The 24,593-nt window shown below is 34.3% G+C and overlaps 1 protein-coding gene across 1 annotated transcript in view; it reads right to left on the bottom strand.

The window, feature by feature from the left end:
• Positions 1 to 24,593, bottom strand: part of bru3 (CUGBP Elav-like family member bruno 3) — a 385,675-nt gene that overhangs the window by 6,559 nt on the left and 354,523 nt on the right. The window contains exon 7 of the mRNA XM_013323499.1: positions 22,083 to 22,162. Coding sequence (XP_013178953.1) covers positions 22,083 to 22,162 — 80 coding nt within the window. The remainder of the gene's footprint in view (positions 1 to 22,082; positions 22,163 to 24,593) is intronic.

Genomic DNA, 24,593 nt, shown 5'->3' with positions numbered 1-24,593 from the left:
TGATAGTGTGGATTTTATTACCCAGTTCTGTCTCCCTTTCCGCGTTACGAGATACACGGGACCCATTCGTTACAATGTTAAGTCCAATTAAAGGGATATTGCCTACTTCAATGTTGTTGCACAACTTATCCTCTCTTCTAAAGAGATTACTCTTACTGTCTAATTTACAGTTTTAAACAAACCCATCTTTATTTAATCTTTACTTTAGTTTATATAAATTCTTATTTAGTTTATTACACAAAAATGTTGGTTTAAAATTAATAACTAACATTACTTTTAAAGTTTTATTGTATGGTTGATTTATTCATTTTTTTGATTTTAATAATAAAATGTTAATAATAATTTCTTATTGTTCGTATAACAGACTTATTAAAGATGACAGATTTTTTTATTTCACTTGAATAAACTCGACTGAAACCTTGTGAGATCATTTCGTGGAAAGTAATATGAAGCACAATAAGATATTCCAAGAATAGATAACGTCTTTTTCGACTAGTACCACCTATAGGGCTGTATGAATAATTCTAACTCACGAATAATTCGAAAAAAAAATCGAATAATTCGAAAAATTTCGAACAGATTATTCGAATTTAGAATGAAATTATTTGTTATTTTTCGAATTTATTGATGTAAGATTCGAACGATATTCGCACACCATTTGTCGAGTACAATTTTTTTGTAAACTAAAACTGAGTACGTTTAAATCATTTGGCATAACGAAGGCTAATAGTATACGTAGAAACGAACAAACTAAATATAAACCAACAATTTCAGATGAATTAATCAGATGCAATCAGACTTAACGTAGGTATATTGTAACAACATTGTATTATTAACTCAAAGACATTCTATATAATTGTAACGTTCTATCGAGTTATCTAGACACTTCTATAATATAAGCTATCGTAATAGCTTCAAGTCAGTTTATAATACACAATCTAGAATTGGAATAGCAGTTCACAAAGTGCAGTCGTCAAGTCGAGTAATAACCGCAGCGAGCTGCAGTACAGTCGTTTACTGGGAACAAACATCGGGACCGTTTCAATTAATTGCATCGTTTTGTTGTCTGTCCGCGGAGTCTTGCAATTCATTCTAACGCGTACTCCTGCACCGGATAGGATGAAGTAATTGATACGCTTGTATTTAAATGTACTTGAGATTATAACCAAAGAGTTTCAGGCATACGAAAATCAGACAACATTATTTCAGTCCACAAAATATGCGATAGCCAAGTTTTGTGTGATGTTGTTTTGTTTATCGACATTATAAATGCTGGTATTTCTTGTCTTAACCAACATTGGTAAACTTAAATAGTGGATCATTAATCAATGTATTTATCTTATTGAGTAATTTAAGTTCTTTTATTTGCTAGAATGAACAGGAACAAGTTGGTATGTTGGGACGTGATGATAGATTATACAAAGGGTGGTTTGATATATCGCAACACGTAACGGAATGCTTTATGTGCGTCCAGTCTGTGGACAGATCGTGATCAACGGTAAATAACTGGGGCTCGGAGACAGAGGGCTTCCTGCCAAACCGGCACCTAATGGTCTGTACGGCGTGCGGGGCAGGAAGCGTGGTAAGGGCGGGGGAGGTCAGTCACAATGGCCGATTCAAACGTATAATGCAACATTATCATTGTTATGTACCACTAAGCAGTTTTTTATTAATAGCAAAGTCTGGATCATCCAAAAAATTGTATGCCGGCAGTTTTCACGGCCTTGTTAGATTTACTATGGTAAGTACTTTTAGACATTATTAGCTAGAATCCCTTGGCGGGAATGACGCGCCTTCGTTCAGAATAATTAGTGAGAGGAACTAAACTTCGACATTTTAGTAAGGCTAGTATTATGCCAGTACACCGGCACAGTGTCGGATTTTCTTCCTAACAATACGAAAAAGTTTAATAATATGTCTTATTTGATACATATATAATAAATATATTAACAGTACGCTATACTACACTAATTTAGATGTTTATCACAAGCATGTTATTTTTCAGTTGTACAAAATTTTACGGTGCGTTACTTGAATTACTGAAACACGACATTATCACGGTCAGAATCTACAAATTTATGAGTTTTTGGGGTTCTTTTAATATAACATGTTTGTATAACTTTAATGCATTTCCTCAAATTGTTTTACCGTGTTTTATAAATCAGGTAACATTAATTAAAATATCAAAACAACTCATAGTTTCAAGAACAGTGTTGCAATAGTGTCATTTTTTAAGTTCGTTACGGTTATTCCTAAAAACGGCTCACGTATATTCGTCAGTGAGCGACGGGCCGTGTCTACGAAATAATACCAGTCCCACTCACCCTGATGAAGGGCCCCCGATGGCCTCGAAAATAGTCGGTGCCGCCACCGGACGAATATACGAGAGTGTTTAGCCGTTTTTATGTAAGTTTATTATAATGTCTCACGAAAGTTTGAATAATTTAAATTATTATTGTTTGAGATTAAGAAAAAAAACTGAATGCAATAACAAATTTTACATAGGCTTTGTAAGTGCAGTGTCACATTGGTACATTGGTACAGTGGCAGGCTATACTTTGCATAGAGTACGGTCCGGCTGCCGCATACAGAATGACCTCCAGCTGGCGGCACAATGCACGTAATGCCGTGCCGGATGTAGATGTATGTATGTAAGGCTAAGTACACACTGTAACGGCTATAAATGAGACAATGGTTACATTCAAAGCTAGCTGTCACCCGTGACTCTGTTCGCGCGGAATTAAAAAAATCACTTAAGTGGCAGCCTATGTGTTCTTCCAAACTATGTTGTACATCTAGCCCGAAATTCAGCGAAATCCATGCAGTCGTTCTGACGATATCTTCTAACATTCACCTATCCATACATCCAAAAATTAGCGTTTGTAATATTGGTAAGATCTGGAACAAGATCCAAAATATATTTTATCTTGGGATTTATAAATTGAGTAATCTTAATAGTAGGTTTACATTATTCTCTACCTTAGTGTTCTTATTGTTTTTCACCTATAAAAACTAATAATAAGGATTTATTACTTGTCATTTACGGAATGTGAATGCACTCTAGTGTGACATTGCCTTAAAGGTTATCAAGTGACGTGCAATGTATGCGTGGTCATCACACGGCGACACCCGCTGTCCTGCAACCAGCACCTATATACTTCCTGAATATAATTCAGTTATTATCTATAAAACATATACTTGTTTATATTTATAGACAGTTTTCAATATGTTTCATTATAATAGACTATATTTACTTTATTAATTTAAGATCATAAGCTTAACATGGTATTTTATTGTAATTGGAAATACAGAATATTAAAAAAAATATTTACTTATCGTTAGTATCTGCGACCAAAATCTCTGTATAACAAAGATGACAATATGTTTTAAGCGGGGATTTTCTTTTAGTCTCAGAAATCCACGGTTAGTGTTCTAAAATTATAAATACTGTAAACCTCTCTATGTTTCTTTTAATGTAATATATTTTAGCTATGAAAATAATCAAAATATTGTATGCTATCAAATAAACGTTCCAATAATTTGTCTCTTTAATAATCGGATAATAAAACCATAAATATATTATTAATTACACATCGTTCGATCAAAGAATATTACTTCTGAAGGAAATAGATTATAGTAACTATTAGACCGTAATATTTTCTAGGAATCACAAATTTATCCCTTTAACGTAGGGGCGGAGTAAATACTATTGGACGACTTCCTTAATTATAACACAAAGCTCTCTGTAAACAGCCAACTTGTCTAAATTAATTGGGAATAGGTATTACAAATTGAAAGTTATTTATTTCCGAAGCCGTACCCCCGAGCACTTTATAGTTTGAATATTTCGATTAATCAACGCAAAACCACAGATTCGGTCTCACTTAATTGAAACACAAATACCTCGCCGTGATTGGTCGGTGGCAGGATTAAACCGGTTCTAGACCGGCTCGAACTGGTTTACACTGGTTATGGGCGCGAATTGTAAGTTGCTGATTATGTACAGACTTGTTCATATTGGAAATGCTAAGACAAGTATGTTAACTTAATTTAGAAAGGTTTGCATAGAGATTCTCTGTATTACATAAAACGGTGTGAGATTTGCTTGTGATAATAATAGTTTAGTTGTAGTCGCTAGAGGCAATTTCAAATTTAGATTTATCGGATGAAGTTTGTAACGTTGTAATAAGCATGTAGGAATTAATAATCGAGACATAAATCTCGTTAATTAATTCCGACACAGCATCATATTAGAGATATTCTCAATTTTCCTTTTAGTTTAAAATGAGTGTTCTATTTTAGTAAAATTATCATAGCCAATTGAAACATATCTTATCATAGCCAAGGCTATAATTGTAAAAGTGAAAATATATTTTACTTTTATTACCAACAAATTCAACAAATTGTTGTAGATATAAAGATATGTATATAGAAATATCTCATGAGTAATAAGTTATGTAATTACATAAGCCGCTGAGTTTGTGCTTTATAATTGAAAAATCTTAGTTGAATATAGCAGAGCCGTTTATCTGGCAATCTTGGTTGCGAATGGATTTTCATTAGCCGCTACAAAGAAAAAGCTCCGGATTGAGGACTAACAGGCGGGCTAACCGCTTTTATACCGCCCGAAAGCTTCCCGGTCTAATTGCAGCTTTGGCCGTGTTTTATTAGTATGAAGGTCTTTGTAGGCCTGTAATTCCCTCATATAAATGGTAGGTAGTGTCGAAGGCTTCTCTCATAAGGCATTGTTCGTTAAGAGCGGCCCAGGGTAAAAGCCTCGCCTCTACCGCCTTCGTAATTGGAATCTTTTAAAGTTTACCCTGGCAATAAAGGGGCCGGAATGGCTCGGCTATAGGGTCTCTTTATATGGATTTGACTCGTAGATCGGCAGGTTCGAGTTACTTCCTTTGCTTTTATTTCTCAACGTTAAACATCCTCGTTTCTTTCGTATTAACTGCTTTAGTGGTTGCTTGTACGTGATGTGCGGTCGGAGGGAATCGTTTGATGCCTCCAATATTCTTTACAGTTAGATTTAACTACCTGTTAACATCATATTGCGATATTGCACTGTCTTTTTTAGTGTAATAACTTTTTATTACTAACAATATATTTATCACAAATTTAACAAAATAAAATATTCAGGAAACAGACAAGCTAATTTTCTTTCTTAATAAGACAATGTTATTGGGTCCAAATAATTATTTGTTCTTATTTTGGCTGTACTTGAGACTGAAGATTCTAAAAGTATACGGTCAATTGTTTATTTGGATTAGGGCCTGCAATAACTGCCTCTTGTATTATTCATCGGCCAATTATAGTGAAAGGAGTTTTCTGTTTCTCTCGCGGAAACAGGTCGGGGTCCTATACTAGTTATGAACCTTAGGGTGTGCTTTCATTAGTATAAATCAATTGCCATGGACGAAATATTTTATCTGTGCACTTTAATATTGATTTAAAATTTATGTTATTATGATTAAATATTAATAATAATAATAATATTAATAATTAGAGAAGGTTCCTGTCTCTGCAGCCCTGACCACTGGTTGTTTGAGTCATGGGATTCTCTTTTTAATATAATATGTTTTATATATATATATTTTTTTTATATGAAATGTGTTATATTAGAAATGTGATAAAAAAATTAATAATAATAGATTTTAAATTGCTCAATTTATCGGTGTCCCAAAAATATGAGGTAACGTTGGACGGTTCGGTGCGTGATACGATATTGATTTAATATCAAAATAATTATGAGTTCTTTATAAATTAATAAGAGATCTTTCATCTGGGCATTGGTGTTATAAATCGTTAAATTGCGTTTGATTTTTTAAATACATGATTTATTAAATCTGTATGCGATGTGGACACAGCCTTACGGTTACTTGGAGTAGGCTTGTTTAGCTTCGACAATTGGTTCCACCTCCTCGTATTTAAATACCAAATCAAATGTCGAAGGGGAGTTTATTTACCTAATATTATCCATTTATAGCATTCTTTATTTATGAAATACGTATTTTTTTTTATTCTTTTTAATACGTTTGCTTATGTACGTCCTTGAAGTAAAGGTTGCGTATATTTCAAGGACGTATTATATTGTAAAAATTTTCACTTCAAACTTTTGCGTTATACTTTTTAGATCATTTTAAAATCATAAAAATACTATTCTATGACATAATATGAAAAGAAATAAAAAAAATATAAAGTATGAGTTTAGTTTAGCGATGCACGGTCGTCGTGAAAGTTCGAAAAAGGAACGCGAAAAAGTCATCAAATTGGCGCATTGTTAAACACAAACAAGCAGTCAGCTTTATAACTGAGCGCCGGTGAACAGACAGACACGAACAAATAAAACTTGAGAGCTTTTAACAAGATTTTCATGCATTTAAATCACTAACGACGCATAAGCAACTGAGAGAACATCTCTCAAACTATTATGTGTTTAACTAGCTCATTTGAAGACATTTATTCACTTGTTTTGTTTATCTTTGGAAGAAGCTTCAGAAATTCTAAAGGAATTTGTTGAGCCATAGATTGTCGCAAGTAGAGATTTATCAATATTAAAATCAAGTTAAATTTCAATATTTTTAACATAATCAGGTTCAGGTCAAAGTAAGGAAAGTTACTTAATGAAGAATAAGCCTAAATAAAGAAGGGAAGGTACGTGCAAAAGCTAAGTCGCTCGCTTGAAGTTCGCGGACGGAAGCCGCGTCGGAAAATCGAGTTCCGTCTTCATTAGCGGGGTCGCGGGGTGTAAACGGGAACGAGAGTTAAAAAAAACTTCTTCATAAGAAGTTTAGGCCGAGTCAAGTTTTCCATCAACAAAATTAAGGTGCGCACTTAATATCAAAACTTTGACTTAATGGATTCAAAATTTTACATTTATTACTTGGTAAGTAATCAATTTACATTATGACAAAACGTAAGTACGAAGTATAATAACGAGGCTAAATAAGGGAGCCCTTTTAAATATTAATTAATTAGTCCCTTTCAAGGCGATCCCTTTCCGATTTTAAGCCGTCTTTTCATTTGTATATAAATTTGCCGACAGACGTCGCGAGAGCAAGCAGAAGACTACAATACAATGTTGACTAACTTGCATACTAAAATTTATCTTCGTTTCATTGTTTTTAAAATTTAGTAATTCCGACTACGTCCGCGCGAAAAAAAACTTAATAAGTAGCCTATGTGTTCTATAGGACTATGTTCTACATCTGTGCCAAAATTCATCAATATCCGTTGACCCATTTCGGAGATACCTTCAACCAAACATCCATCCATCTAAAGATGTATAATATTAATATGATAACATAGTCTAATCTCATCAAGTAGCTTATGCATCGAGACTTAACGTAATCACATGATAATTATAAAGTAAGTATTGAAGCGTAATAGCGCGTCAATTTCACGCTACAATAGATCAGTCATTAATTGATACCTCAGGGACACGTGTGTGGGTTTCATATTAATAATGATACAAATATTACGTAATATCAGACAACATTTCAATAGCCTATTTTGATATCAACTTCTCTATGTATTCATAGTGTAATACTAAGTAATAATGTAAGTGACGTGGCTTTGTTGTGCTTAAAAATCTTTGCTTACTAATTGACGATCCGTAATTTTCTTTATAAGGTGGAAAACAAGCGAACGGCCACTTGAATTCGCTAAAATAGCCAAGTACCTTGTATGCGTCCTCTCCTCCGTCAAATCTATTTTCCTTTCCTATCCTCCCTATAAGAAAGAAGGGAAAGAGGACTAAAGTTAGGTCTCTGGTGCGTGGGCCGCGGACGAGAGCGAAAGCGTGCCGGTGGTCCCGTCCCGATGCGTTGAAGGAACAGAGGGGTTTAGTGGGTATGCCTCCGCTATGGAGGAGAATCCCACATAACTACCGCGTCCCCCCCGGGGCGCGGAGTATGCATAAAGCATTCCCCTCTGAAAAAAAAAGGTCTCTGGCGCGTACACACATCAGACGCAACTTGGAATTGCTTACACATCATCCTGTCCTGTCTTCTTTATTGTTTTGTTTTTTTTTTAAAGTAAATCACTGACGATAAAATTATATGTCTGTAAAATGAATTATCCTACCATAATTAGAATTTACTACGATCAATTATGAAGGTCTTCATAAATAACATAAAAAGTAGAAGAGATTCCCCTTCTTCATGAATTATAACGAAACTTTATAAGGTCTAAGGATAAATATTGTTTATCTTCCCTATTTATGGGTAAACAGCAGAATAAAAAATAATTTATTTTATAATTTTTCATGACGGATTTATTTTTATTTATTTCCGCATTTTAAATTAATTAATTTTTACAACAAAACATAGTTAATTTTATTTTACTTAAACTATAAGTTAACTCTATTTTAGAATAGTTCTAAATATAATTTGATTTAAGTTTCCAAAGTAAAATTACATTCTTTGGCGCAATTCAAATTTCCAAAAGTTGGTGGATTGAATTTTTGTTGGCTTGCCGGCGGCGAGACGTCAGAAAATTGAGAAACTCGAACTATGTATTTTCCTTCTATTATGAAACTAAATATTTTAGGCTTAAACTTGAAAATGGGCTTAAAAAATAAAAGATAGGGAAAAAGTATTTTTTTTTAAATTAAAGGTTTATTACTATTGTGCGAATATCTTCCAACTTTATGTATTTCTAAGATCACGGTCCAAAGATCGGTACTTTATCCTTTAACCTGATTGCCGCTGTACAAGAAATAATGCGTGGCTCATTTTTCCCGCTCTCCCCCGAGACTTCCGTGACTGAACGATGGCCGAGCTTGCTCTTGAGACGTTATGACTTAAGGCCAGGGACACACGAACGATAGGAATAAGTATTTAAATGATAATTATGATTAAGTAAAAAAAGTAAACAACATTTTCAACTACTTTACTTATTAAGATGTAAATTTTGAAATACATTTTATCTTCATACTGAATAGGCCAGGTGTATCGATACCTTTAATAAGGAAAAGCATAAAACCTTATGTGATAACAAAAAATGTAAAGGCGTCTTTACATTGCAGCTATTTTCTATTATTTGTAATAGTTAACGATAGATATTGAAGAGACAAAATAATAGAGGAACTGACTAAGAAGATAACATCATTAATACTTCGTCGATGGAAAATGTAACAAGGAATCTTAATAATTAATATTACTAAAGTGTGTATACAGCTTTATTTAGTGATATGCAGTGATATTCCGACAGAAGTTCGGAAAGGACACGTAATCAGAATTTGTCCGGTAATAAATGTCATGACTATAACTCTCCAACCTTCGTATTAATCAAGAAACTCTAGGAACTATAAAATTATTATTCTTATTGAATGACGACGTAAACGCTTTACCCAATATTCTTTATAGCGTACGTTGAATAGGAAAAGTTGTTATGTTTATAAAACTAAACTTATTTAGGACTAGGTTTTATACGTAAGTTAGGAAATATGTTGGTATATCACATTTCGTTGCTGAAAGGCCAGCATCGCTTTGTTGAATAAGCTTTTGTCTTTGTGCTAAAGGACTAAAATAAAGTAATTACTCATAATTGTAATTTCGCTGGGCATCAAGCCTTTTATTTTATACACCCAAATGCAGTCTTACTTATTTAAAACAAATGTTTCGGAATTAAAATTGTTTGTTAAAACAAGTTGCAGTACAACAATGAACTAAACATTACAATGAACCTATAGATAGAACCATTATCTATATTAAGAGTGCGCGCTGCGCTGAAGCAATTAGCAAATCAAACCGCGAAGCGTCCTCCGAGTTTCTGCTTTAAAGATGCTTTAAACAGAAACTACTTCGGACCATTAATTCATTCCCATTAATCCCCTCCCTCTGCCCCCCGCAACTACTGTAAAAAAGAATAGCTAAAAGAATAGCAGCGACACACCGAGAGCACCCGCGCTGTAAGCCGCTCTTACCTCATTAATTTTCATCTTTAAGCGACTACCTCACATAATTCTCTCTTGAGTGCCTCCATACTCGGTGATAAGGGCTCCTTTAAACAGGTTTTTTATTAAACTGAGCGTCAAGTCGCTCGACTGACGACAGCTGATAGCGGGACGCTGTTTATTTATAAAACAGCGCTTTTTCCGCTTAAAGTATTGCGATTTTTTCCCTGCGTCCCGAGCAGCGAGCTGTATTGTTTCCCTCCTTTAGGACGTACGGGAGCGTAAAGAGCGGCAACCGTATTTTATTACAAACGATACGTACAGTTAATTTCAATTTATTACCTCCCCTTCGGATTACGACTCGAGGACTTTTAAGACAAACTTAAAAATGTTTATTAGGTTCCGTCTGTACTACTGGGGGAAGATCAACTCGGGGAACTAATTAAATAAAATATTTCGACTGTTTAAGTGCCATTACACAGTAATGTGATCTTAATTGTGATTTAAAAGTTCAAGAAAAAAAAGAAATTTAATCGTGTCAAGTCAATTGAAATTCAGTAACAAGGCTCAGTATTAATAAAAGCAAGTATCTTAAGTAAACCATAACTAAGTAATAGCCTTAAAAATTATGAGAAAGTAGCCTTTATGAAAAAAACCAAATATCAATCAAAAACAACTTTACCTCTATAACTATATTGTTACTAACAATTAAGAATTGAATCTCAATTAATTAAACACTAAGAAAACAACGCAAAAGACAATTCAAACTAAATTAAGAAAGACGAGTTCGACAAATAAGTCCATTGTTTTAGTATTCAGTAAGAACAGTACAAAAAAGCTTAGCGATGAAAATCTACAATTCGATATTCGAGTGGCACTTCGCTGGGCCCAATTAAGGACGAAAACACAAACGGTCTTAACATTCAGTATGCATTTGAAGCTGCAATTGCTACCTGCCGCTGGCGACCAAATGGCACGAGATTTCGCGACCGAGAGCTCTTACTCCGCTTGCTATTCTATGCAAATCGCTCGCCCGATGTGAGACTAAACGAGCGTTTTGGAGATGCAAGTTTTTAAGCAAACAGACCCTAAGTTATTCAAGTATACGCCTTTGCATGGGACTCGCATACGAAATGTTTAAGTGCACCGCTCGTTTATTTTTGCCGGTCGGGACCGCTCGCCGTCCCCTCAGGTAATTCCGACTGAATACTATATTAAAACTGGCTCCCTGTAACACGACGCGCCAACCTCCGACAATTAGCTTTTATTTGACTTTAACAGCGCCTGATTTCCACAAAGCTAATCTGGAACGCTCAGATTAAGGACATCGAACTTTTGAACGAAAATTAGTTTTTTTTTGTCGATTCTTTAATTTGGTTATGACTTTATTCGCGGCGGACAATATTATTATACGTTAACTAGTTTTTTAATTTAACTTAAGTAGAGATAACGTATATGTCTAATTTTATTTAAGTTCCATTCAAGTAAAATTTCATAATATTATGGTACTTTTATATAAGGAACTATTTAGATAATAAGTACATGAACTTGGAAGCTAGGAAGTGTCATATTCTAAAATGTATATCCATAAATTATACCAGCTAATAGAAGGGGATAAGTTTTAAAGTGAGGGCGCTTGTGTTGCAAGTTCACAACGTCACGTAGTTAAGTTGACCCCGCACGAACTCAAGCTACGACGTGACGAACTAAGTGCAAGTAAAGATGAACTTACAAATAATGCGGAATTTTTCGGCATATGTTGGTCTCTAAGAGAATATTATATAGGTCAATGCTTATGTATTTGTGCGCACAATATTTACTCTTGCGCTCATTGCTTAAAGATATGATTTTGGTACTCTGTAATATATTATTACGGTCAATCAGAGTATATAAGTATCTTATCATCATCAACCTTTTTTGTTTTCCAGAGAGGAATGCTTTATGCATACTACGCGCCCCGGGGGGGACGCGGTAGTTATGTGGGATTCTCCTCCATAGCGGAGGCATACCCACTAAACCTCTCTGTACCTTCAACGCATCGGGACGGGGCCACGGGCACGCTTTTCAACCTACCCTTGTCCCTACAGAAGTTCTGCTCAGTATGTACTACACCTCCATTCATAAGCTGTCATATCTGAGTCTACCCCCTTCAGAGAATCCATCCATACTTTTTTTGGTATTCATTTGTAGCCATCTGGTATATAAGTATCTTTAACGAAAAAATATATAATTTTTAGAACAAGAGACCGAATTTTCTCACTTGTTTGGTTCTCTATGCGAGGTTGATTTAGTAAAGGTGGGGAACAAGATAAAGTAACGGATCAACACATTGGCCGCGCGCCAGGCGTCGCTTCCTCTGTCCTTGTTGCCTTTACTTAGCGCCCAATAGTGTAGTGTGTAACCAATTTCATTGGACAAATGCAGCTTTTATTTTGTTTGTTAGATTCTATCTTACTCGTGTTTATCTTATCTGATATATGTAAAATAATAAATGTAGAAACAGAGAAAGTTATAGAATTGCTAAATTTGATTGAACGGAATTTTAATAAAAACTTGATTTTTACCAATATTGTTAGTATGTGGTTGGTCATTTGCGAATTACTTTGTTTATATTTAAAGTTTAGTGAAAAATTATTTCTAATTTTATCTTTAACCAGTGTATGTATGACATAATCTAAATGTAGATTTATGTTTAAAGTTGGTTTAAAGTGAGGCGCATTTTAAATTGGTAGCTAAGTAAAGCTCGTTCATCTACATCGTATAGATCGGTTCCCACTAACGAGTGAATAATTACACTTTGATCCCTATTAAGAATGCAAAAATGGGGATCCCAGATACATACATAATGTCTCTCGCTTAAATACAATCTTCTTTCTTCGATGCACAAGTGATTTTTTTTTACTTTGATTATTTTGAAGTAATAAATATTTAATTAATGTACTTTAAATAGGAAACGATACAGCATGTGTTTTACCTATATATATATATATATATATATATATGTTTATAGATAATTTAGCTGACGTGATTAAAAACATTATGAACAATAGAATTTTTAAGTACGTATTATCATTAGCATTTTTTGCAAATTATACTAATATTAAATTATCATCCTCCTTTTAGGTTAGTAATGTGGTAGAAATAAATTAAATGAAGTTACCCTAAATTTAAATATTAATCTCTGAAATCTCATACGCGAGTCTTCAATCGGACGACAGTAGCTTTGCAAATATACGCGGCGTAATAACTGGACAAACAGACATCTGCATACGATTGCCGTTGGAGGATTGCTTTTAGTGAACTTAGCGGACCCCTGCGAGTTGCCACCGGATGACGCATTAAACTATGTACCTGGTGACTATTGCTTGTCTATTACCTTGTTATTTTTAAACATAAGTGACCTAGATTAACTTATAGTAATTCTAGTCATTGTTCGCAGATTGTTACATGTATATAATATCGAATGATGTTTTAGTTGTATTTTAACGTTTTGTCCTTTATGACAATTCATTGAATTACATACCTAAATGGAACGGAGACATTCATAGTATTTCATTTGTTAGTTGAGGTGTCGGTAGATGGATGTTAATTATGTTTACACTCCTAAGGCCACTTTTCCACTAGCTTAACACGATATAGTTGCCATAGAAATCGCTCTCGAGTAGCTGGTTGCTCAGCGGAAAAAGGGTCTAATAACTGTATGTTCTGGTATCCTGGGACTGAGGGGCCTCGACGGGGGATGAAAGCAGTCAGGGTGTGGGGGAGGGGACATGCAGCGCTGATTTAATACAGAAGCACGGGGGTAACATTATGCGCGGGGGCTCCGGGCATTCAGAACGAAACGGGGGTTAATTAGCCTTTGTTATTTTATGTTAATAAATTTCGTCCCTATTACTGGAGTACGAGCTACCAAGATTAGAGCATGTTCTTTTGGCTGCGAGAATATGAAAGTTGGTTTGTTTAGCACGAAGCGTGTTCGCTTCGTGTAATTTTTGCCCTATCTATAGTATGAGTTGAATTCAGTATAATCAGAGTAAAACATTTTTATAGAATATAATATTTTTACTATACTAATGAGCTGTAACGGAAGTCGAAGTCGGATATTAAATCAATGGTTTGATGATATGAACGTTAACATGTACTTTATTTCATAAAATATATTTATATTATAGACTTTACGAGAAAATAAAAAATCAAATAATAGTCAAATAAAAAGCAATCGTCATAGGTGCGGACATCGTTCGGCACAATAAAACGTTATTGTCCCATTAGAGCAATAGTATCGGCCGATATATAAGGCGCTGTCGTATGTTATGACACATAGAAGTCAACTGTAGCAATAAACTCGATTGTCCGTCCGTCCGGCGGCGCAATAACGTGCACCCGCCGCCACGCCGCCCGCCCGTAGCATATCGTAGCTGCACGTAGCGTTTGCAGCAAAGCGTTGAACTCGCTTTAAAAAATGACGTCTATATTTTAAGTAATTTATAATATAAAAATCACTTAATTTGTCTCTTGTATTAACAATTATTTCCTTTTTTTTATCTATCACTTTTTCTTCCTGATTTTATACGACATATAAAATTTGAACTGTGTTCTGTCCGTTCATTTTGTAATTTTTGTCATTTTTAATAAAAATTCACGACTTTACAATTACTAAGGTATGTTATATATCTGAATGTTATATATCTAGGAATTAAAAGTAAACGGAGAACTAAAACTGTTTCTGTGATTCCTGCAAATACTTCCTGTTTGCAAAGCGTGTTTTAAAAAGGGACTCAATTTGGGTCAATTTCTTCACTACTCAGGTCCCCGGCGTCCGGATCATCGGGATGAACTTTTATTGGACCCGTACTTCCGGATCCGGGGACCTCGTATTGTTTACAAGTCGTCTACTATCTGTACGTTTGAATTCGGGTAATGCCGGGATTTCGAGTTTATGATTTTGTTTGATCCAGCAGTTTGTTACAACTTAGATATCTCTTTTTGACTGACTTATTTATTTATAGGTATTCTGATATTAATAATGTTTTATCATACCAATAAATATACTATTAAATTATACTTTTAGTAATATTTATATTTTTATTAATTTTAATACAGTAATAATAAAAGTGAACTTTTTAAAAGTAGACAATAAAATTGTTATTTAGGTAGAAGGCTTAAAAAGGAAGTGTGGCAAGATTATAAAAACCTGTGTAATTTTAAGGACGATTCCGCGTTTGATTATAGTTTTTATCGATATGTTAATTCGTTCTCATATGTTATACCAATAAAAAAAAAACACTTTTTCATTTATATAAAGCCCTTTGTTTGAAATACAAATTTCTTTAGCACTTTACAACGTGATTAAGAAATGAAAGCTGATTCCTAAACAAATATATGCCTTTATCACGGCGTCTCCATTTTAAAATTGCCGTCCCGAAACAGGGACCGGGTTTAATAAGGGTCGGTCGGCACTGTTTGTACTGGCTCAGAGAATCTCTTAATTTCTCGCCCGCCTCGTTCATAAGCTTAGTAAATAGTACCGCTCTAACGGTGTTTATTGCAAGGTGTAAACTTACAGCGATTGCCCGACAAACAAGCTTTTAATGTGATTTGATGGAATTAAAATAACGTTCAACGAGTTTGTGAATGCCTCTTTTGATGAACTGAGCTTATTTCGCGCAGGTTAAAAAGTAAAACACGTTCAGTAAAGGCAAGATTGGACTATTTTTATTTAAAAAGTTCTTAAAGTATTTTTCGGACTACGAAGAAAGACATTACATTTCGTATTTTAAGTTTTATTTATTTTATAGTGTATGTATGCGTAGTAATGTTTTAATTTACATACTCTCATCATCAGCTCACTATACGTCCCCACCGAGGGGCTCGGAGCCTACCCGATGTTAAGGGTGACTAGGCCATAGTCAACCACGCTGGCCAAGTGCGGGTTGGTTGACTTCACACATATCTTTGAATTTCATCTCAGATATGTGCAGGTTGCATCACGATGTTTTCCTTCACCGTAAGAACGTCGGATAAATGTACATGTGTAAATCGGAAATCGAAAAACACATTGGTACATGGCGGGATTCGAACCCAGGACCTGCAGATTGCAAGTCAAGTGCTTAACCCCTGAGCCACCGACTACTACTACATACTAACTAACGGAAATTCATTCACATTAACACTAAATCGCTCTTAATTCGATATAGTTCAAGAAACATAATTAGATTTGACATATCTAAGTAGATATACATATAATATGTGTCGCATAATATGTCTTAGCCCGCCCTCAGTTTGTAATTGGCTACTGCTATGTTTATATTATGTTAACTCGTTACCTCCCCTTGATGACTTCGGTGAGCTATGTAACATATACATAGAAGTTGCTGGTATAAGTTACCTTGATGTTTATCTGAGCTGAATTATTTGGTCGACGATCATTTGAGAGTATCATCTTCAAGTATATTTATTCATAGTCGCTTGTTAATCGTATGTGATATAGTTATTAATGGACATATTGTTTTAAAACTAATTTAAGTAATTTTGCTTAACAAATATAGTAAATTATAAAAACTAATTTATTAAAATGTAGAAGTTGACGAAACAATTTATATTGTATAATTTTTGCCCGCGACTTCATATGCGTAGAATTAAATAAAAATTATCGCACGGGAACCGGATCATAGGTGTTCTTCCAGACTGTGGGCTATATTTATACCAAATTTCATAAAGATCCATGCAGCTAGTCTAGAGAATCCTTCTATCAAATATCCAGTCATCCATCTTTCCATACATCCAAACTTTAGCGTTTATAACATTTTTAGCGATATAAGATAATTTAAATTAACTTTATTTACATCATTAAATCGTCTACTATATCATTATTTAAATAATGAAACTAACTTTTTAGTAATAAATGCTAAAATTATATTATCCAATGAAATACAATTCGTATAAAAAAGGGCCCCAAATTATTCTTTAGTTAAGCGAGCCGAAAAATAAGTACTTATTTCGCCTTAATTTATTAATAAAAGGCTTTGAAGTTTTCCTTCAGAATATAGACTTATAAATGGACTTCGCAGATTGGTTGAGTTTACTTGAAAAGTGAAAAAAATTGCTATCGACTTTAAATCTCTTCCAATCTTCAGACTCGTTTCGGATCTCTTTTTGATGGCCGTCGATTTATGTAAAAATGGAAGTTTCGTTGACTTACTTTCAGGAAAGCTTTGCTAAATTCAAATTATTTGTCGCGAGTTAGGTGATTATGTTTGAAGGCTATGTGTGGTAGTTAGTGTACAGGATTAAATTGGAACGATGTGTCCATTTAAAAAAAAACAATATAGTAAGTACTTTTTATCTCCACGTACAGGTAATTGGTAGCCTTCCAATGGGTCACTGATGGGTACAATGATGACCATGATTAGTCTGAAAAAACTGCAGCGACAAAGAAGTAGAAGCGATAGAGCCATTTCCACGAAGGTTCGATTTTTTAAGAAATACTAATTTTCGTCTTTATGTCTTAATTTATTTTCAATTAAATGAATTTATGTATTTTTAAATAACCATTTTATTTCGTAAAATATTTGTAAATTAACTCTATCTTTTAATTCAATTGTCTTATTCATTTAAGTTGCAAATAGAAAATATAATGTAAAACAAGTGAATGTTCGTGTAACACGGCGGGTGTACTTAAACACATTTGCATACATTATACTAATTGAGATTTATTTATGGTGTACACAACTTACGTGGTCATATTTTATGTTAACTACAAAATGTTACGATGGTTGGATGGAGCACTTTTATAATGCTACCTTTTAAAACATTTTTCTTTTCTATTTCTAACATAGAGATAATTAAAGAGTCGATTATTGTAACCAACAATTTTAACACCTAAGTTATATTTGTTTCTTATTTTCAATTAATCAAGATTTTTTTTTATTAACTCACTATACGTCCGCACTGAGGGGCTACCCTAAGTTAGGGGTGACTAGGCCATAGTCAACCACGCTGGTTAAGTGTGGGTCGGTTGACTTCACACATATCTTTGAATTTCTTCTCAGATATGTGCAGGTTGCATCATGATGTTTTCCTTCACCATAAGAACGTCGGATAAATGTACATATGTAAATCGGAAATCGAAAAACACATTGGTATATGGCAGGATTCGACCCCTGAGCCACCGACGCTCTCTTCTCAAAAAAAAATCACGAATATAATTCAATTAAATTTCTAAGCTGTACCTTTCACTACGTTTTTTCCACTTGTGTTTACTTTCCATGTTACACTTTCAAAATAAAAATTTAATTAATTGAATAATAATATAAAAAGCCATGGTATAGAAATGGTAAAGTTTTCTAATAATAATACAACAAAGGCATATTACTAAAGAAGACAAGTTTATAGTTATCCAAGAGAGCCCGTTCTCCATAAACTATCGCAGATGAGGGCGACGGGGCTGCTCTTTGTTGGCTCGGCCCTTACGTGACCCCACCGGGGTATAGAAAAAAAATCCTTTAATAAGAGAGTCAAACATCTTGACGGAATCACCCAATTACAACAATACAGATTATAGATATATTAAATAAAGAATAAAACCTTATTGAATTGTAAGTATAGAATATAAATAGAAATATAAATTCAATTGTTACATAAGAAATTTTCTATCTCATTGACCAGGGTTAGGCACATTAGGCAGATATAGAATTACGTACATTTCTAATAGGATATCTTATTTAATATTATAAACGCGAATGTTTGGATGGATGAATGTTTGTTAAGAGGTATCTGCAGAACCACCTAACAGATCTCTTTAAAATTTATCATTCACGTTGAACAGAATCTGGAAGAAAACTTAGGCTACTAATTAAGTTCTTTTTTAATTCCGTGCATAGTCGCGGGCGGCGGCTAGTAAACTATAAAACTAGTCTAGTTTTATAATATTAATTATAAATACATTATTTTCTAAATCTTAGATCATGGCAACCCTTTGTTATAACAATGTGAATATGTGCATTGTGTACAACTTATAGCTTGCAGGAGTTACCTCTAGTAATACAACGATAAACAATTGTAAAGTAACTTAAACAACAAGGTCAACGTTGTTGGTTTTTTCTATTTTATTACATTTTAATAAATTGAAAACGTTTAGAGCAGTATTCTCTTTGCCGCCGCCGCCGCCGCCGCCGCCCCGGGGACTGCCTTTAACACTTTCCTGTTAATTTATTTCTTCATCTACAAAACGGTAAAGTGGACGCTACCTAATGATCTTGTTTCTTTATAACTCCGCGTTTCGTAAAATAAATAATGCGAATTATGTTTCATGATGGTTATTACCTTTTTTAATTGAAGTTTGCAAAAGATATTCCTATTTTCCTTTATTCTTTGGATTACTTTGTATTGACTGTTAAAAGTTCAGACTAATTAAAATTAAAGAGATAATTATGAAAGATAAAAATGTAAGTACATATTTAGTTTTGTGTCCGTGAAAGGTAAGTAGGTTATGAATACTTTGAACAGACTATTATGTATACAAAATAAAAATATTACTTATTCAAAATTATGTATAGTAAGTTTCAAGCAAGCGAAATGATAGAATATGTATACAAACGTGTGAATATGTCATCAAGTATTAACTATCAGAAGTGTTGACAGGTCGAGTAGGAGGAGGGGTTGGGAAGGGGAGGGGATTCCGTCGAAATCAGAATAGAATTTCGGCTGCGACCTCCTCCCCGATAATTCCTTTTGCTAAGCACGAGGACAAAGGCGTTCTGTGCCACCCAGCGGATTTTCCCTCAACTCGGTCCTAATGACGTTTTTGTCTGGCCCATCTTCCATTGCTTGTAATCTTGTATTTCGAGTAAATATTGATCGTGTTGTACGAGGACGCGACAGGCGATAACGCGAGGTGTCCCTATTTATTTGTTATTTACGAATCTATCCGCTATCTCCAATTAGAAATGGATTGTTAGTATTGAGAGCGAGAAATGATTTATTTTGAACGAGTTCATTGCTTAGTTGAAGAGGATTGATTTATATTAACAATGAAAGTCGATTACTTGTTAATCTGTTCAAATCTTTTTATAAATTTTCTGCTTTTGTCACAATTTGGTTTATTTTGGCCGCCCTTAAGTAATGAAATAAAAAAGGATTTTATACCTTGTAAGAAAATTTTGTCCGCAACTAAGTATGTTGTAAGTAAATCAAACAATCCAGTGCTTTATATTCTAGCTTAATTTACTTTAAATTCTATTCACAATAAACTTATCAACGCAAAAAAGCTTATAGGACAAACACAAAATTGCCGAGTCCCCCTTCGCAGAATCAGCGTTCAGTCGACATGTTAACTAGAAAAAAAAAGCAGCCTACAGCAAACAAATTGCAGTCGCTCCTGTAAACATGCAACTGCTGACTTGAGGGCGGCGAAAACTCCTAAATTTGACCGTCCGGTCCAGTCCGGACTAGTCCGGGTCGGCCGCTTAACTTTTAATTAGTATGTCGGCCGCCTCATACTACTTTATACGACCGCAGGTACATTGTCAATTCAACTACTTTTTTCTCATTACATATTTACATAAGTACAAATTTAAATTATAACCTTTACTAGTTTTTTTTGTATATTGTAGAACACTAGCATTAACAAAAATTATATATTTTTGAGGTTAAAAATGATATAGTAAATAGATAGCTTTTAACATGAATATTATTTGAAAAATATTTTTCCTTAGTCAATAATAGTCGAAGGAAATCATAAAATTGGTCGTTACTTCTTTCTAATGCTAAGTTTGTCGAAACAGCCGACAAAATTCATTATTAATTCAAGTAAATTCAATTCCATAATCACGTCTGCGGTCAGACAATACTTCGAGTCTATTCTAGGAACACTTTGTTATGATAATAGATCTTGAATTCTTTAGCTGTAATGCACCTTCGACATTCTTCATGCAAATGGCCGTTAGTTTATTTAATTTCAAGCAATGTCGCTTGGGCTTTCTAATGTAGATTGGACAATATATTCAGACGATGATAGCTGGAGGGCTATGCCATTGTAGAGGCTTGCTGCAAACTCAAACGACCCAACTAAAGCCTTCTTATAGTGTGAAGTAAAGTAAGATATTTTAATATATTTAAATAACAATAAAGAGATCTGAGATGCATTTAGACAGCGACAAATAAAGTTCCGTCATATCTACCTATGTCTTTGGATGTAATGATATGTTTATTATAAACAATAATCTGTTTTATTAATTTTGTTACCAACATAACAAAATAAATACAACGAGTAATAAAATTATAAAAAGCGCAACTGATTGATTCACGGAACAAACAGCGTAACACAAAGCGAGCAAATAAAACGTATCCATCATAGTCTGTGTACAGACACCAATAAAAACATCGTAGCGACATTGCCGTACAGTCGCAAACAGCGCGCTACACCCGTGTTTAACTAACGCACTTAAATATTTGTCTGTCTGCCCGCAGCTCGCAAACACGCACTCGAATGGAACACAAGTCGACCGCCGCCGGTGTTGACATTCACAATGTAACTTCGCAGTGTTTACTGAAAATATTGTTTAGCTCTGCGGTACAACTCGATAACTTGGTACTAAATATGAGACAAGACTGATAGTGAGAAAGATTTTATAAAAAGAAGTATTTATATTTACAATTAAAAATAACCTAAAAAAATAGTAAGTTTCTTAAATTTATTTTTAGATTTATAAGTTATACCAATTTTAATAATTCAGTATATTTCTAACGATTCTATTTTTGCTATTTACTTGAGTACGTTCGTGTTCTAACTAAATTAGGAGCACCGTCTGGAATGCCTGAAGTCTGTCCTGAAAGCCGAATCACTTTCAGTGCCGTCGCTAACTTACCGTCGACCTGAAGTTTCAATTGCGACATGGATCGCGTCGCTAAGTGATAATGTTTGGAATGTTCTAAGTGACGTCTGTACCTGAGAACTGCAAAGTTTCAAGTATTTGAACTTTTAGTGGAGTTTACGTATACTTCGATTCTTAATACCATACACCACACCTTTGAAATATAACAATAGTTTAAATTGTACATATTACTAAAAAATGCTTAAGGTTTTCCTTTGTAGTAAATAATTGGTTTAACACAGAGTTTATATTTGATACTATAATTTATATGGCGTTTGGCGTCCATTATAGCCTAGTTCGAAGCTTACCGGCATAGTTTGACTCCCGTGCAGGCTGGTGATTGCTGCCTGCGCCTCTTGATGTGAGCTGAACTTAACGAATGCACAGCCTGCAACAAACGAATGAAAATCTCAGTAAAAAATAAAAAAAATTAAGTCATAAGTTGAATATCTTCAGTTTGTGTTATATACAGTATAACATAAATATTGAATCTAACAAAAGTTAACATCGAGGGGTTTTCTATATTGATAACAGATGAAATTTTAATAGAAGCTAAAACTTTTCTAGATAGTCTACATTGTTCGCGGACGCGTAAACCGAAATCCCACTCAATATCCATCCGTCACTAAAAGCCCTGGGAATAAAGCTCTGTAAAATTTTGGGCGGTGAACATGAAAAGAAAAAAAATCTTAAACAACATGGCGGCGCAGCGGGATTATCGCTCAATTTTTCAATAACAACCTGTCAGAGCGCAGTGGTTTCTGCGGCGGGTACCATATCAATCTTGGTCCCCTCAGGTGAGGGCAGGGGAGGGGACAGGCAAGGGGAGAGGGACATGGGGCAGAGGGAGCCGTGTCCGCGTAATGACGACTGATGGGTCTCGCTTATGAGGATAGGATTACACAAAGCCTGCGACTAGGGTACATGATTAAATCAGTCAGAAATATTAAATATCCTCTACTCTAGCTCTATATTATGACCACTAACCGTTTGTTTCTAACCGAAATTTCTATCAAACAATATAGTCATCTGAAAAGACAATATATTTTAATTGGGGATTTTAGTCTCAGAAACCCACTGTAAGGCGTTAAAATTATTACAATCGTTACAAAACTCACAACAATAAATTTTTCATTGGTTATCGGTCTATGTAACAATCGACCTTATGTCAGGTAATTATAAATGAGACATTGCATTGATGGATCAAATTTATAATAGTAGTTCTCAACGAAGATAAATTAACATGTGAAGAAAAAAATCCAAAACTAACAAACACATGTGCGTGAATAAAAGAGGAAAAACAAAGATATATCAAGCCGATGATATACGAGCATTCATATTCTCTACCTATCTCTATTTAGAGTGCTTTTTTATATTCATATTGCACGGATGTGTTTTATTTTGTATGTTTTTTGCAGCGCCTAAGAGCCGTTTGCACAAGACAGTCTTTCATCCGTTATATTTTGCCGGATTAAAAATTGTTCTAAAAACCGTTTCTGATAGGCGCCTCAAATAAATTAGTAGCCGTTCTTAAGACAGGGATCTGTTTACATCGTCGGCAGCTGCAAAAATACAGACAACATCCGACAGTAGGCCGAGCAGGAAACAACAAAAGTGTAGAGCACAACACAAGGGGGATTCTGCAGCGAAATCCGGTTTTGTGCTTTTTTCATAAACTCATTATCTTTATTTCTCTATTTTTCGTTTAGTATTTTATAAAAGAGCTACAATTTTTTTTTAATTAATTTCATATTATCCATTTTAATCAAGTCAAGGTCAAGGATATTATGGAGATTCGTTCTCAATATAGAAAAAAAACAGTTTTATAAAAGATACGTAGACACTTCTAACGTTGCTCACTACTAGTGTTGGGACAAATTTAGTTCCTTTTAGCTTTTAGTTGCAGATTTAATTTGCTTTAGCTTTTTCGCATCGAAAATTCGTGAGTGCACTCAGTCTGTCCCGGCCTTAGTTACGTCGTGTTACTCAGGTAACTTGGCTGGGAGCCAAGAATGTGTTTTTCCAACGTTAACTTGCTGATCAGTTTTTATCGTCCGAAAGGCCTTTATTGTGTAGCCGTAGAATAGGGGCTGCTATTGAAATGTTTTCGCGTCGCTAGCAAATTATTCGATAGTTTTATGTATCGGAAGTATTATAACTGGCCAAGTTCGCTACTTGACCGTTTCTACATCCTTGAGTTTTTATTTTTATTCGCAATTGTCATTTATGATGTTTAAGTTGCCAGTTCGATTGAATTGTTTTGACTATAGTTTGCAACGCTTGGATTGTATTTTCTTGATCACGCGTTACTCACATCTAAGTAAATTTCATTAAGATAAATGTTAAACCAAAATGGATTAATTTACAAAATTAACTATCAATGATACAAAAATAGTATTATACAATAATTTATTTTTCTTAATACTCCTAAAACTCGACCAGAAATATGTTAAGTTAGAATGACGCGTGTCAAACGCACGAGACACTTCTGTCCCGAGACCAAGTTAACAGACGGCAAAGAACTTTTGACGAATGATCGTGTTCAGTTGACAACTAAATGTTTTGGGGTTCTTTTGTACAACTTCAATAAAGACATATGTCGTCTCATGAGGCCTTCATTCCACGATGTTTCATCCATTTCTTTAATGTGTATTGTTAGGCAAAATAACTAAGGTAACTGTTATTTTATTTTCCACCATTTGCACACATTTAATAAGAACTAATATAGAGGAAAATCTAAAATGCAACAGCTGACGCAACAAAAAGATTTGTGACCAAAATGGAAAGTTCTGCAGCGCGAGGTGAACGCGTTCTGATAA

The sequence above is a fragment of the Papilio xuthus genome, unplaced genomic scaffold (assembly GCF_000836235.2).
Source record: "Papilio xuthus unplaced genomic scaffold, Pxut_1.1 DF828952.1, whole genome shotgun sequence".
NCBI classification, from domain to species: domain Eukaryota; kingdom Metazoa; phylum Arthropoda; class Insecta; order Lepidoptera; family Papilionidae; genus Papilio; species Papilio xuthus.
The sequence above is the reverse complement of the archived record's forward strand: the minus strand, read 5'-3'. Positions and strand labels throughout refer to the sequence as shown.